The 14,314-nt window shown below is 45.2% G+C and overlaps 1 protein-coding gene across 3 annotated transcripts in view; it reads right to left on the reverse strand.

The window, feature by feature from the left end:
* GFM1 (G elongation factor mitochondrial 1) overlaps positions 1-9,887 on the reverse strand; it is a 41,603-nt gene extending 31,716 nt beyond the window's left edge. For 2 of the 3 annotated variants that reach the window (XM_073359551.1, XM_073359552.1), the window contains exons 1-6: positions 9,721-9,887; positions 7,057-7,209; positions 6,320-6,452; positions 5,017-5,221; positions 4,069-4,185; positions 2,457-2,607 (exon numbers count right to left, since the gene is read on the reverse strand). In XM_073359551.1, coding sequence (XP_073215652.1) covers positions 2,457-2,607; positions 4,069-4,185; positions 5,017-5,221; positions 6,320-6,452; positions 7,057-7,209; positions 9,721-9,795 — 834 coding nt within the window. In that variant the 5' untranslated portion in view covers positions 9,796-9,887. Of the gene's footprint in view, positions 1-2,456; positions 2,608-4,068; positions 4,186-5,016; positions 5,222-6,319; positions 6,453-7,056; positions 7,210-7,760; positions 8,925-9,720 lie in introns of those variants that run through there. The other variant, XM_073359553.1, reaches the window with a different exon arrangement.
* Between the last annotated feature and the right edge of the window lie 4,427 nt (positions 9,888-14,314).

Here is a 14,314-nt window from a genome sequence, read left to right on the forward strand (position 1 = left end):
TCCATACAATTCTCATCAGCAATAATTTTTTAGAGATACAGAAGTAATTTTATTTCTTTTTTTGTGAAGATTATTTTCATTCCATTAAGGAGCTGGGGCACATCAGACAACATTTCTTGTAAATAATGTTTGGTGCCAGAGAACCAGATATTTATTTAAGCACTTGATCCTTAATGATCATCCACTAACACTGTGACCTTCAGGATTGATAGCTAACATGTTTTCCAAGAAAAAATATGTTAAACAAGAACTTGGCTGCCTGTCACTGAAAAAATATTAAATAACTGTAATTAATTTGCTTTCAGGAAAGGTGATAAGAGCAAGGCCACTCTGAATAGACAAAATTTACTTTTGTAACAGACTGCCTTCCCAGACATCCCACTGGGTACTATCAACAACAAACTCTTAGAATCTCTTACAGCAAATCACAACAGGAAGAGAGCGCACAGACTACTGCAACACTCCCTCCTCTGACTGGAAGAGCTTTGCAGTTCTCTAAGGCCACTATTAAGGACTGTCTTAGTCACTCAGCAGAGGGGGTGCTTTATGAGCGGGCCAGTTAGTTTTTCTTCCTTTACATCTCATCAAATAAAGCACAGTGGACCGGATTTTCAAATGTACAGAGCACCCAGAATTCCCACTGAAGTCAGTGGGAGCAACAGCTACTTAGCACCTCCGAAAAATCAGGCCTTTTGCCTTCATGGCACATGCTTTAATAGCATCTTGAGGTACAAACTTTCTGAGTGCTCCTGAAGCCAGAGCACTTGCTGGACAACAAGATTCATCAATAAAGTTCCATGGAGCCAAAAATCAATATTCTTTCAATCCTAATACGCATTACGTACATAAAAGGAACAAATCACTTACTCAATTCAAAAGTTAGGGGCCCAGAGTATCCAAGTAAAGTTTACAATGGAACCCTCAATGCATCCAACTTTGAGTGACTATTGTGCCTCTGTAATACACCAGTAATAGCAGGTATAGGGGGCTGCTTCCTATGGTGATGAGTGCAGTATAAGAACATGAATAGAACAGGAAAGCATTACAAAATGGCAATCCCAAATTACTCTGATACCAAGGGAGTCAAAGAGATGCTGACAAAGGCATTTTTAAATCTAAAGCTATGTTTTAAAGTTATGATTTCCATGATCAAGTCTGAGTCAAATTCAGTCTAGCCTAAGTGAGTTCAATTCAGTGAAACAGTGCCCACTTATCCCATCCAGGCACAGCTTTGGCCACTTTCCTGGAATACTGAAAATACATTCAAACCTGGAACCCTGGTATTCTTGAGGGAATTCTGCACCAAAAAATTAAAGAATTTAAAATTCTGCAAAGTTCTGCATATTTTAATTGTCAAAATAAGACAAACACAACAACAATATAATCATACCATTTTCAATTATTTTGGTAATTTATTTCAAAATACTTGTCAGCAAATAATTGAAAATGGTGTGATTATATTGTTATTGTGTTTGTCTTATTTTGACAATTAAAATATGCAGAATTTTAAAATATTGGGCACAGAATCTTTTGGTGCAGAATTCCCTCAGGACTGCTACTGGATAGCTGTGTGACTTTGAGCAAGTCACAATCTCTGTGCCTCAATATCAGAATGGCCATCTGTAACAGTGATAGACTAATGCTTAAAGAACCTGGGTGACTAAATAGATGGCTCAAGGATTCAGAAGGGCATAAAGAATATGTTTTCACGGAACACCACACCTAGGGTCTGACTCACGTTTGAGCCCAGACCTCCCTTCTGTCCACACACAAATCAGTTTGATGCAGGTCAGGAAGTACTCAGGACCTAGGAACCAGCTAGAAGGTGGGTCAGAACGGGAGTCCTGCTGTAACTCAGGTCCAAGCCCTGTCATTATGCAGTGTGGAAGCAGGTCACATCAGAAGACCTGAGTCACAAGCTCTGTGTAGTGCAGTATGGCCATGTTAGCACAGCTGAGACATCTGGGTCCAGCAACTGGAAATCCAGGTTTACCATGCAGTGTGGACACTCAAGCATTGGCTTGGAAACACTGACTCCACAAGCCTGAGTCCCACAGACCTGGATTTAGTGTGAAGTGTGGACATACTTATACAGACTATCAGAGTTATGAAGGGCACATAAAAGTTCAAATCCATTCCAGACCTCATGGCCTTTTGGCGGTGTCAGTCCAGTTCCCTGTCCACATTACAAAACCCACCAACACATCTGGCAGCCTTGTTAGCCATCTGAGCTGGTATAGGGAGCGAAGGTGCCTCTCTCCCAAGGGAGGCTGTGCCTCTAGGTAAAGGCACACTTACAAGGTAACGGTGGCCCTGCAATATGTGGCACTTGGCACACTTTGGGTGATATAAAGAACAACTGTAATGGTATTTAGGCACCTGAATCCCTTAAGGAGGCTTTGAAAAAAATCTCACCGCTAATAAATAATACATGTTCCACAAGAATTATCATTTACCTTTAAATCAGTAACTGTAGGGATCTTCTCTTCCAGAAACAGCTCCCCAAGTTGTTCATCTGAGTTAGCAACACATTCAATCAGTTCCTGGCGTTTTTCTGTAGCCTCTGCTCTAAATTCAGCTGGGATTTCATCATATCTAATGGTCTCGCTACAAAGGCAAAGAAAACGCGGTAAGTTTTGTGAACAGCCATGTGAGTGGAGCTTTCAATCATGTGGCACCACAGTGGCCATGAAATTCTGAGTCAGTTCAACAGTCTCGGCATGTAGGCAAATAATAAACTTCCTGAGGTCTACCAATGTTGCATCTCCAACACCACAGCAGAGAGGAACTTCAACAGCTCATGCTGGGGCTTTGCAGTGCAGCAGAACAATCAGCCTCAATTCCACCTTACCTTTAGTTTATCCCAAGACTCACATGCCAAACAGGTACTATTGGACTTCGTTTCAGAGCAGGAGATCTCCTACTCTTTAGGTTGGATGCAACCAGCCTGGCCACTAGAACTAATCCAAACATTTTCAACTACATGAAATTTTGTCAAAATATCCTGTTTTGTCAAAGCCAAAACATTTTGCAGAGACATATTGGTTTTGACTGGGAAGGTTGAGAGAGAGAGACTGCCATGCTCTCCAGCCTGGTGGTTAGGGCACTTGCCTGGGATGTGGTTCAAGCCATTGCTCTGCCTGATTCAGAGTGGTCTGGGATGAAAAGCTCTATTCTGAATCACACGGACACACACAGACACACACTTTTCTTCCCAAATCAAAAAGGTACGGTTTTAGTCTGAAAACTGACATTTCAACCAACTTTTTTTTTGTGAAAACATTTGAAAGGTCTTGTTTTGTTTCCAATGGGGTACAAAAATTATTTTCAAAACTTCCCACAAAACAGAATTGTTGTCTTCTAGACAGCTGTAATGTCAGATCGCTTTGATTTATGCTGCACCAAGTTTCCGGCAGCTACCACTGCACCCTAAACTGGCCCTACTGGCATCTCAACAGGTTTTAAATAAAGATACAAAGTTAGGGGCCTCATCCCCCATTACGTCATGGATGGATGCTTTTTATTCACAGCCAATATGAAGTGAAGAATGGGATCCTTGCCCATCTACCCCACCCTCATGAGAGAGAATGGGTGAAATCCGGGTGCACTGAAGTAAATCGGAGTCTTGCTGCTGTGTTGAACAGGGACAGGATTTCACCGAACAAGCTTAACCAATGGCCACAAGAATAAAAATCTTGCTCCTGATTTCTGCCAGATACGTGATATAATGCTGTGTTGTCTTCCCACCTTGCCCACAACCACAGAGACTGCAAAGATTTGGGCTCCTCAATCAAATTGCATTCCCTATATTCTTAGTGAACAGTGCTGTTTTACCTTCTCAACCACATTCAGGTGGCCATCAAAGGGATGCAGCTACCAAAGCTGAGCAACCAAACATGTACCTCCCAGGCAAGCCACTAACTACCTCTCTCACTACCAAGAAATAATTTTTTTTTACTTTTTTTTGGGGGGGTGGGGGTGGGGAACAGGAACAATTGTCTACTCAGTTTCAGCATTCACCAAACAGGGAGTAGCCTCAACAAATAAGAAATGCCTTCAACCACTTACCCAAAGTCACCATCAAAGTATATGGCCCTTTGCTCAAGAAGATCAATAAGCCCCCTGAAGTTTCCTTCCAGGCCAATGGGAATCTGCATAAAGGCTGCATTGTGATTTAACTTAGATCTGAAAAGTTTAAAAATACAAATCAGTTCTCAGTACAAGACAAGGCAGCATTTTAACTCATCTGTCTTACCTGGGTTCTTCAATAGTGTCCCCGGGACCAATAACCTAGCGTTCCTTCACTCAAGAGAAAAGCCTCACTGGCTCATGTCATAGCATCAGAGCCCTAGTGAAATCGAAACACTAGCAGATCAAAGTTTGCTTTCACCCATGTTAGTTGTTTTCAATAGTAATTTTAATCCAGGAAGTTACTTCTCCCTCATGTGTGTTAGTACTTTGGAGCCAGCTTGTTCTTCTACTACGAATGAATCTATGTACAGACTTGGAGCATGGAAGAGGATGGGGGAAAAGAAGGTAGTACCTGCATGAGATACAAGGCTAAAGTCAACCGCCTGCCCCACATTTAGGTCCCTACTCCTCCTCCCTGGGATACTGGAACAACGCACTGCAGCACTCCTATCTTATTATTAAACCTTTATACGTAACTCCAGAAACATCTCCATTATCATAATGAGTCCAAATGAGCCACAGACCTAACTCACTAGCCATGAAACGGACTTCTTTTTGGGAAATGGAAGTTTCATAACCTAAGCTGACATTGACAGCTGTTTTATGAATGGGAGCGTTATTTTGGTACCACCTTATGGCGACGTTAAAGAAGAGTTGTTTCCGTTACCTTGCTACCATCTGATGTAACCTGAAGCTACGCATTATTCTCTGAATTGTTATCTCAGACCATACAAGCTAAGCTCATTAACATCTACTCAGAACATCAAGAATCATCACATGAACAGTTTGGAACTGCACTGCAAACAAGCTAAGCACATTAGTTACCTCAATTGTTGCAGAGCTCTGGTTGGATTTGAGCCCATTCTGTCCAGTTTATTGATGAATGTTAAACATGGGACATTGTAACGCTTCATTTGCCTATTCACGGTCATTGTTTGGCACTGGACTCCTCCAACAGCACAGAGCACCAGGATAGCTCCATCAAGAACTCTTAATGCTCGTTCCACTTCAATTGTGAAGTCCACATGCCCTGAATGAGAAAAACAATTTTCTGTGATGGTTTAAGTTGCAGCAAGGAATTACGCTCTATTGGGTTGTTTTCTCTTCTGTATCCACATGAATAAATCTTTAGCTCTGCTGAAAGGGACACTGTCAAGTCAAATTCTGTCCAAGAATTAGATTTTGAAAAAAAATAAGTGTTTCTGAGAAATTGTTTTTAAAGGAATTCCACTGGACAGCATTTTGATTTTAATCACAGAGAAACCCCCGTACAGTGACTACAACTCAAAACACAACATCATTATACTAGTGCAAAAAAGCCAGAAAGGAAAACTGATTTGAAGCAGACTACTGTATATCAATAATGAAAACAGAAAACCACTGATACCACTGCTGATCGTGATGACTAATAGTGTCTCACTGTTTTCTTGTGCTCCCCATCTCCCTCTGTATCTGCTGACTCTCGCCCAACACTTAAGATAGTAAGCTGTTGGGGCAGAGGTTGTCTTTTTGTTCTGTGTACAGCACCTAGCACAGAGGTGGGTAAACTCTGGCCCGTGGGACCCTCCTACCCGGCCCCTGAGCTCCTGGCCCGAGAGGCTAACCCCGGGCCCCTCCCCTGCTGTTCCCCCTCCCCCACAGCCTCACCTTGCCGCACTGCCAGCACAATACTCTGGGTGGCGAGCTCCTGGGGCAGTGCAGCTGCAGAGCGCAGCCTGACCCGGTGGCTGAGCTGTGCTGAGCATGGCTGGCTCCGGCTGGGCGGTGCAGCTGTAGCGCTGCCAACCACCGGTGCTCCACACAGCGCAGTAAGGGGGCGGTGAGCGGGGGGGTTGGATAGAGGGCAGGGGAGTGGATAGGGGTCGGGGCAGTCAGAGGGCGGGGAACGGGGGGTTGAATGAGTGCAGTCAGTAAGATGGGGGGGGTTGGATGGGGCGGTGGGGGGCAGGCAGGGGAGAACGGGTGGTTGGATTGGGCAGTGCAACACTTTGTGTGATCAGCTCAGATAAACAGCTACATTACTGTTATCAGATTGGTAACACAGTGGTGGGGGAGAATCGATGTCTTCTTTGGACACAAGATATTTTGGTTAGGATAGCACTTGCAAAGTTCTCAGAGTTCACGTTACCTGGTGTATCTATGATGTTGATGTTGGTGTCCTTCCACAAGGTATATGTTGCTGCAGACTGAATTGTGATACCACGCTGTCGTTCCAGCTCCATAGAATCCATGACAGCCCCGACTCCATCTTTACCTTTTACCTAAGCACAAAAAGTAAAGCATTTACTTAAAGAAAATCTCCCACTGGCTTGAATGAGAATTTTGCCTGAATAAACACAGACTAAGCATCTTTCACACAGGCAACAAAATTCAGCTGAGTTAGTGGCACAAGTCTACAATCCTAACTAGCTTTGCTCTTTCCTTTGCATATCATTCCTGAAGAAGACCTGGTGGTCAAAAAGCCATTGCAAACAATTTCTATTTCACTATGAATCTGATAAGCCAACATATCTGGAGCCAGTGAGCGTTCACCTTTGACTGTATGGAGAAGTTCTCCATTTATGTTGGTGGTGGGTCTCTTGGGGTTTTTTGTTGGGGGGGGGGGTGGGGAGTGTATGTGACAGCAAATGTGTGTGACTTTAGGGGGGAGTCAGAGAGCACCATGAGAAAGCTGTCTCTAGGATTCCCCATTTGGCTTGTACTTCAAACAGGGTCACTAAGCCTTTAAGCACAACCTTCTTATTCCATTCAGTGCTCTTTGTGGTTCAACAATTCTAGACAACTCGATAGCTGAATCATTGCATGTAACGTTCAAAATCCCCTCACCACCAAAATGAGTGTCATACCAGTATTGCAGAGACAAACCTCATGCATCTGTGCTATCCTCCCAGTGTAAAAAAGGACTCGTTCTGTTAATGTCGTTTTCCCAGAGTCAATGTGAGCAGAGATTCCAATATTGCGGATCTTTTCATTGGGAATGGTTCCTGAAGAACACTGTCTGCAGCTGTTCAAGAGAAACTGAAAAACAAGAGCAGAAGGCAGTTCAGCCAGTTTTGTCCATGTCAGAACAACAATGGCTCACCATAAACATGTCTCAAGGAAGGTTTCAGAGTAGCAGCCGTGTTAGTCTGTATTCGCAAAAAGAAAAGGAGTACTTGTGGCACCTTAGAGACTAACAAATTTATTTGAGCACGAAATAAAGCTTATGCTCAAATAAATTTGTTAGTCTCTAAGGTGCCACAAGTACTCCTTTTCTTTATGCCTCAAGGAAGGTAACTTGTGACCATTAAAGTGATTCTTTCCTCTGTTTCATTGTGATAGGAAATAAATCAGTTAATCTGAGCTCCCCAAACATCCTTAAGCATATTCCAGAACCCCCACCTCCAACCCAAAGCTCAATCAACCCTGCACTTAGCCTGCCATCCTTTGGGCAAGCAGAGAGATGCTGCAATGAGGTTTCAGATAAACTTGCTCCCTGCACCCTCTTGCTTTCTGGGATATCAGGGAAGATACTGTACACATTCAAAGACATTGTGTGAAGTAGCAGTCTTATTTTTCCCTGCATTTACCAGCTATTAATTCAGTCAAGCCACCTCCTAGCTCTCCTGTTTTGAGGAGGGCCATAGTGTGGATTTAAGGGGTTTTTGGACAATGTATGAAAGCAAACTTCCTTTATGCCTAAAGGGAGCAGCAGAAAGACAGTAGGTCACAAGGCGACAGGAGAGATCAGGAACATCTGAAAATGAGCAGACAAGATAGCCATTATTGGTGAGTTCATCCCTAAAAGTGTTGTGTGTGTGAAACTGAGGACTTGGACACTTATAGACTCACCCTGTCTCCCTTCTTTTCTATCCCTTCATTCCACACGCTGTTCTCCATGTCTACCTACTACTTCCCTCAGTCTGATCTTCCACGCTCTAAGATATTATCCTCCATTTAGTTTTTTTTTTCCCATTCGTCTCCTCTTAATTTCTAGTCAATGACAATGTGGCCATGGTAGTGCTCCCACCATTACTGACATCGCTATTACAATAATGGTAAGAGGCCTAAATAAAAAATGTAATCTCTGTACAGATGAAGTCCCATGCCAGTAACCTGCAGGTGAGAGGCAAAACCTATACGGAGGGCAAATCTGGGCAAAGGTGAATAAGCATAGAGCAACTCTGTGCAGAGGCAGGTCAGTAACAAGAGGGGACTAGGAATACAATTAACAGCACTTACAGAGCCCTAAGGAATACAAACCACAACTGCAGGAAGAAGGGACCTGTTCCTCAATTTAGAGCCCTCAACTAAAGCAGAGCGGGGTTAAGCATTGCATAGTAACATTGTATTATAGTAGAAGAGAAGCCGCAACATTCGGTATCCAAGTGAGACTAGGGGAATACTGAGTTGGTAGAATGTAATTATCAAGATATTAGGAAGCTTTGTCTGGTGATCAGAGCTGAGGTACAGAAGCCAAAATTCTTTAATTCTGTTTCCAGCTCCATCACTGAGTCTGCATGGCCTTTAAATCAGTCAAGTCATACTCTTATGTCTATAAAATTGAGATAATATTTACCTGCCTCACCAGGATGTATGTAAGGTCTACAGGGACACTTTCAGATCACTTCAGACATAAATTGAAGTTTTGTGAACAAAGACTTAAATATATATTAAGTACATTTTTATTCCAACAAAAGCTTTTATTCTTTGTTTGGATTTAAACATTATCCTATGGTGTTTGCAACCCAATCATTGCAGGATTGTTCTAGTGCTCGAGAGCCACAAAGGATCACTGACTAAACTACTTAAGCCTGCGAAACTACAAGAAATGAAAAAAAAAGCATTAGCAGTGAAAAGTGCATTAGAATAAGAGATGATGGGTTTTAAATAAGATAACATGGTGTTAAGAATACAGGTAAGGAATCTGGCTTTTAAGGTAAGATTTTTAGCTTGTCCACTTTAGTGGATGCTTAGAAAGTGCACTGAAATCTTTGAAAGAGTCATTAGCATGTAATTTGGTCAATACGCAAAGATTAATCCCACACTCTTGCCAAGAGGCCCACAAGTTTAAGGTTTGTCTACATTGCACGCTAAAGCTTGGCTCTGACTCAGGTTTGAGCCCTAACCCCCCCCCTTCCATCCACACACATCAGTCTAACTGAAGTCACTGAGCACTTAGGACCAGAGTCTTAGGACTGTAAGGGGCGGAGGAGGTTGAGTCAGAGTTCCACTGTGATTCAGGCCCAAGCCCTGTCGGTTTGCAATGTGGATGCATCTCAAAACGCAGACTTGAGTCAGACGGTCTGTGTAGGGCAGTATGGATGTATTTACACCTAGGGGCAGAGGGATCGTGGTATCTCCTACCACCCGCAGCCCGGACAGCCCTCGCCCCCGGCGCGACGGCAACAGCCCCGCGCGGCTGGGCAGAAGCTGGCCCTTTGCCGACACTCCCCGGGCCGGGAGCTGCTCTCCCACCCAGAGGGGCTCCGGCCCCCTGGCCAGCTTGGCCCCGCGGAAACAAGCGAGGCTGCTGGCCTAGCCCAGTACCTGCTGCCACAGCAGCGCCGAGCCCTGACGCCGCCAGGGCCCCAGCACCAGCCCGGCTCTCAGCAGCTGCAGCATGGCGCATTCAGACAAGGCGCGGCGCACCGCTCCCTCTCCGGCTCTGACCGCCAAGGTCCTGTTGCCCGCACGCTTCCGGCCCGGCTAGTGAACGCTTCCGGCCCGGCTTGGGAACACTTCCGGGGCACTGAGGGGACCTGCCCGGCCATGCACTTGGCAGGCTCCTGACAGCGCCACCTGCAGGGCGGGAGGCGGCGGGGTTCGGCGATGAGGGGCTGTGTAGGTGGGAGCCAAGCCCTTCCGCTTCACGTGGCGCTTCCCAGTGGCGGGAGCCGTCATAATAATTCATGCGTGCCTCGCACTCTCCTGGGACGCACCATCGGTGGAGTGCGCGGAGCTTTACAAAGAGACCAGTATCCTTAGCGTCCTTTTACAGCTGGGGAAGCTGAGGCAGGAGGCGGGGAAGAGCCCAGTGGCAGCATAAGGAAAGGTGTCGTCAGGCTTGCCAACCCCAAGGATTCGATGCTGATGAAACTGCCTTAAAAATCACAATTTTTTAAATAATAAAATATATATTAATTATTAGTAGTATTAATAAAATAATAATAAAGGTTGGTTTCTGTGTATTTTCCTTCTGGCTTTTGAGCCTTAGGGTGCCCGTGAATCACATTTTTCAAGCTTCCTTTTCCTCAACCATGAAGGTTAGAAACTTATAATTTTTAAAAATGAAAGTTGTGATTCTCATATAATCACTTGATTCCAGGAGCTGGAGCTTAAGAACTACACCAAATATCATGCGAGTTGACAGAGTGGACCACATTGAGAAAATTCCCTTTGCTGTCCACCAGCACTTTCCAGACTAGCCAGGGCTGTGTTTCAATGGTACTGTAGGTGTGTAGTATATGAAGTGCTTTGTATAAAATATATTTTTAATAGAGTGTCCTTTCCGACCCCCAGACACAGTGATTGCAATATCGAGATTAATCCAGCAAACAATGTCTTAACCCAAAATCTAGGCATAGCAATAATGAGATGGAGTGTTTATACTTAAAAAGAAAAGAAGTACTTGGGGCACCTTAGAGACTAACAAATTTATTTGAGCATAAGCTTTCGTGAGCTACAGCTCACTTCATCGGATGCATTCATTTTTCCACTGAATGTACCCGATGAAGTGAGCTGTAGCTCACGAAAGCTTATGCTCAAATAAATTTGTTAGTCTCTAAGGTGCCACAAGTCCTCCTTTTCTTTTTGCGGATACAGACTAACACGGCTGCTACTCTGAAACCAGTGTTTATACTTGTTATTTTATTTATATTACAGTACCCCCTAGAAACCGTATCATGTTTGGCCCCTTTGTGATATAAGTGGAATGGTACAAAAAATAGTTAGATCAATAGGACTTTTCTGGAATATTAAAGACTATTCAGTGGCGGCAGAGCAGTTCTCAGTAAAAGGAAGAATGCAGTCCCAAAAATGAACAGGAGGGAATGGCTTAAAGGTATAAGCCAGGTATGAAGACTTAAGACACCCTGGAATCATAATTTCAAATTGCAACAAACTCCACTTACTGTCTTTCTAAAGTAGGAAAATATCATACCATACCATGCACTATAAATGTGCGTGAAAGAGAGGAGAATGGGGCTTGTGTGTCTTTCTGACAAAATCTTAAAAATTAAAGCTATGTCAGTTCTTTGTAGATAGTTAAGGTCTATTGCACTGATTAAGAAACATGTATACCTGAGAGTACCTTACTGAATACCCCTCCTGCAATACTGCAATGCATGTTATTCTCCACCCACAGGTGGGTGCATTTCAGTAGCACTGCTTCCTAGATCATTTGGGATGAACCGTGCTATAAATGTTATAGAAGACTTGAAAAATATACCAAACATCTGCTCGCCAGACCCTGATGTACTAAGGATAGGATCATAGGTGCCAACTTTTTGCCGTGCCGGTAGGTACTCGCCCCGGGCCGCACCTGGACTCCACCCCTGTACTGCCCCCTGCTGCCCTTCCCCCACCCTCATTCCAACCCCTTCCCCAAAGTCCCCACCCTAACTCCGCCCCCTCCCTGCCCCCGTTGGACTCCTTCCCCAAATTTTCCCTCCGGCCCCGCCTCCTCCCAGAGCGCGCTGTGTTCCCCCTCCTCCCTGGGCTTGCCACCATGAAACAGCTGTTCTGCAGCAGCAAGCACTGGGAGCGAGGGGGAGAAGCAGGGACTTGGCATGCTCAGAGGAGGAGGCCGAGTGGAGGTGAGCTGGGGCTGCGGGGGTGGAGCGCTGCCGGTGGGTGAAGAGCACCCACCAGTTTTCCCCCATGGGTGTTCCAGCCCTGGAGCACCCACAGAGTCGGAGCCTATGCCTGCACACTTGCATCACTGCAACCCCCATGGTGACTTCGCAACTCCAGGCTTTTTTGTGACCGACTGGTAGCAATCTGGAGTTGCCAGCTTCCACACACTGATCACCGCGCGCTTTTCCACTATTAGGGCAGCTCTCATTTTGGAGACTTTGCACCGGAGGGAGAATGTGAGCACCACACAGAGTTCCAGGAAGGTGGCTTTGCGCATATGAAAGTTCTGCAGCCGCTGCTCATTATCCCATTCCTGTGCCACAATCCAGTCCCACCACTCGGTGTTTGTTTTCTGAGCCCGATAGCAATGGTCCACTGTGGACAGCTGCTCTTTGTTTCTTTCCATGGCACCCAGCAGGGCAGACACCACAGATTTCTGTTCAGATTTGCAGCTCATGAAATACTGCAGGATCCGCTATGTTGTGTTCATAACGCTTAACACAAGACTGGTGAGCAGAGATGGCGGGCAAAGTTTAAAGGTGCAGTCGAAAAATGGCACGAAATGCAGTCGGAAGCCCTTGGAATCATGGGACCGAGAAAACTGCATCGCGGGGATAAGTCTGCCCCCAGGATGCACTGTGATCATAGCAAGAGACGGTGGCAATTTCACAGTAGCATAGCTATCCACAGTGCACTGCTCTCTCTGACAATGCTAGAGCACCAACTGTGGATCTGCTCTCCTGCTATAAAGAGCGTTGTGTGAACATGCACAAGCAATGTAATTACAGCAGCTTATGATCATGGACGTAACTTAAATCGACGTAAGTACGTAGTGTAGACATGGCCTAATAAATGGACTATACCTGGAAAAAGAGGGGGATAAAATTTAAATTTGCCATCTGAACGTCATAGGTGAAAGTAAGCCAGTACAGCGTACTGGTAAGAAAGTGGCTGCGAGTATGGGCCAGTACACAGCCGACATTAAAGCGCTGCCATGGCTGCACTTTAAACACCATACCGGCATGGCCCACTGATGGGGGTGGGGGCAAAAGGGGCAGCTGCCCCAGGACCTGCTGATTTAAAAGGGCCCGAGGCTCCTGGCAGTGGCTGGAGCCCTGGGCCCTTTAAATCACCGCCAGAGCCCTGGTGGAGCAGGCCGGGCAGTGCTGAAGGGCTGGCTGGGGGTGTCTGGCCCCAACCCTGCCCTAGGCCCTGCCCTTTCTGGGAGCCCAGAGCCTCCCCACCCCACACCTTGCCCAGGAGCCCAGCCACCAGTGTACCAGTAAGTCCTTTAAGTTACCGTCACCCCTACTGAAGGCTCATGTGTTTTGTTTTTTTTTCTTTTTTTAGGGTATTTAATCTTGACAGGTTAAGAAGATTATCCACTTGAAAAAATTCTCACCAGAAGACAGCACTAAAGCTAGTGAACTCCTCCATTTCAGCTTTTTCACTGTCTCACTTTCATCTTCCTGTTTTACATTTCATATACAGCTATCATGTAGTTATTTTGATATGAAAATAATCAACACAAAAATCCTTTTTTTGTTGTTTCTTGTTAATTTACCTAAATGTCCAAGATAGATTCAGCCTTGATGTGAATAAGTAAAACTTTTTCCATGTAAGTAGCTCTGTAGGATTTGAAGAAAATGGTTTGCAGGTATAAACTTGTTGCTGGCACAGAGTGCCCGAGGCAAGCAACAGTTGGGTTCGTTGCCCAGTGTGCGTCGCGCCAATGACCACAACGGGGTAGAGAAGCAGAGAGATTTATTTGAAGCTTCAAATAGGGCGCAGGGAGACTGAGCTGTCTCAAATCCTGCAGCCCTGAATGCAGATTACAGTATACAATTTATACCTTTGCCTATTTCACTACACAAGCTTATACAACCAATTACCTGTTGCCCCGTACAATACCGTAGCCAATCAGCTAAAGCAGCCAGTTGTGTTTTTCCTCAGTAGCATTGCCCGAGCCTTGCCTTATTTGGGTCTATTTGTTACTAGTTTTTGCTAAACATTTCTGCCTTATCTATACGTTTCCCAGGCAGAAGCTGGCCTTGGCTAGTGAGCCGTGTGCAAACCTATCTGTGTACTAGCTTCCTCATAGTTGTGCAGGGTCACAGAAAGTTCAAGGAGCAGAGGGGCTTCAGTTTGCCTGGGCCTAGAGCAAGAAGGCTTCATCAACACTCGTGGTCTTCCACCCTCCCGAGTTACCTAGAGTAGTGCCCAGCGTCACCAACAAACTCACAGTAGATCTTTGTGGACTATTGGCAACACTGCAAAGTACACCACA

This window comes from Lepidochelys kempii, chromosome 9 (assembly GCF_965140265.1).
Source record: "Lepidochelys kempii isolate rLepKem1 chromosome 9, rLepKem1.hap2, whole genome shotgun sequence".
Lineage (NCBI taxonomy): Eukaryota > Metazoa > Chordata > Testudines > Cheloniidae > Lepidochelys > Lepidochelys kempii.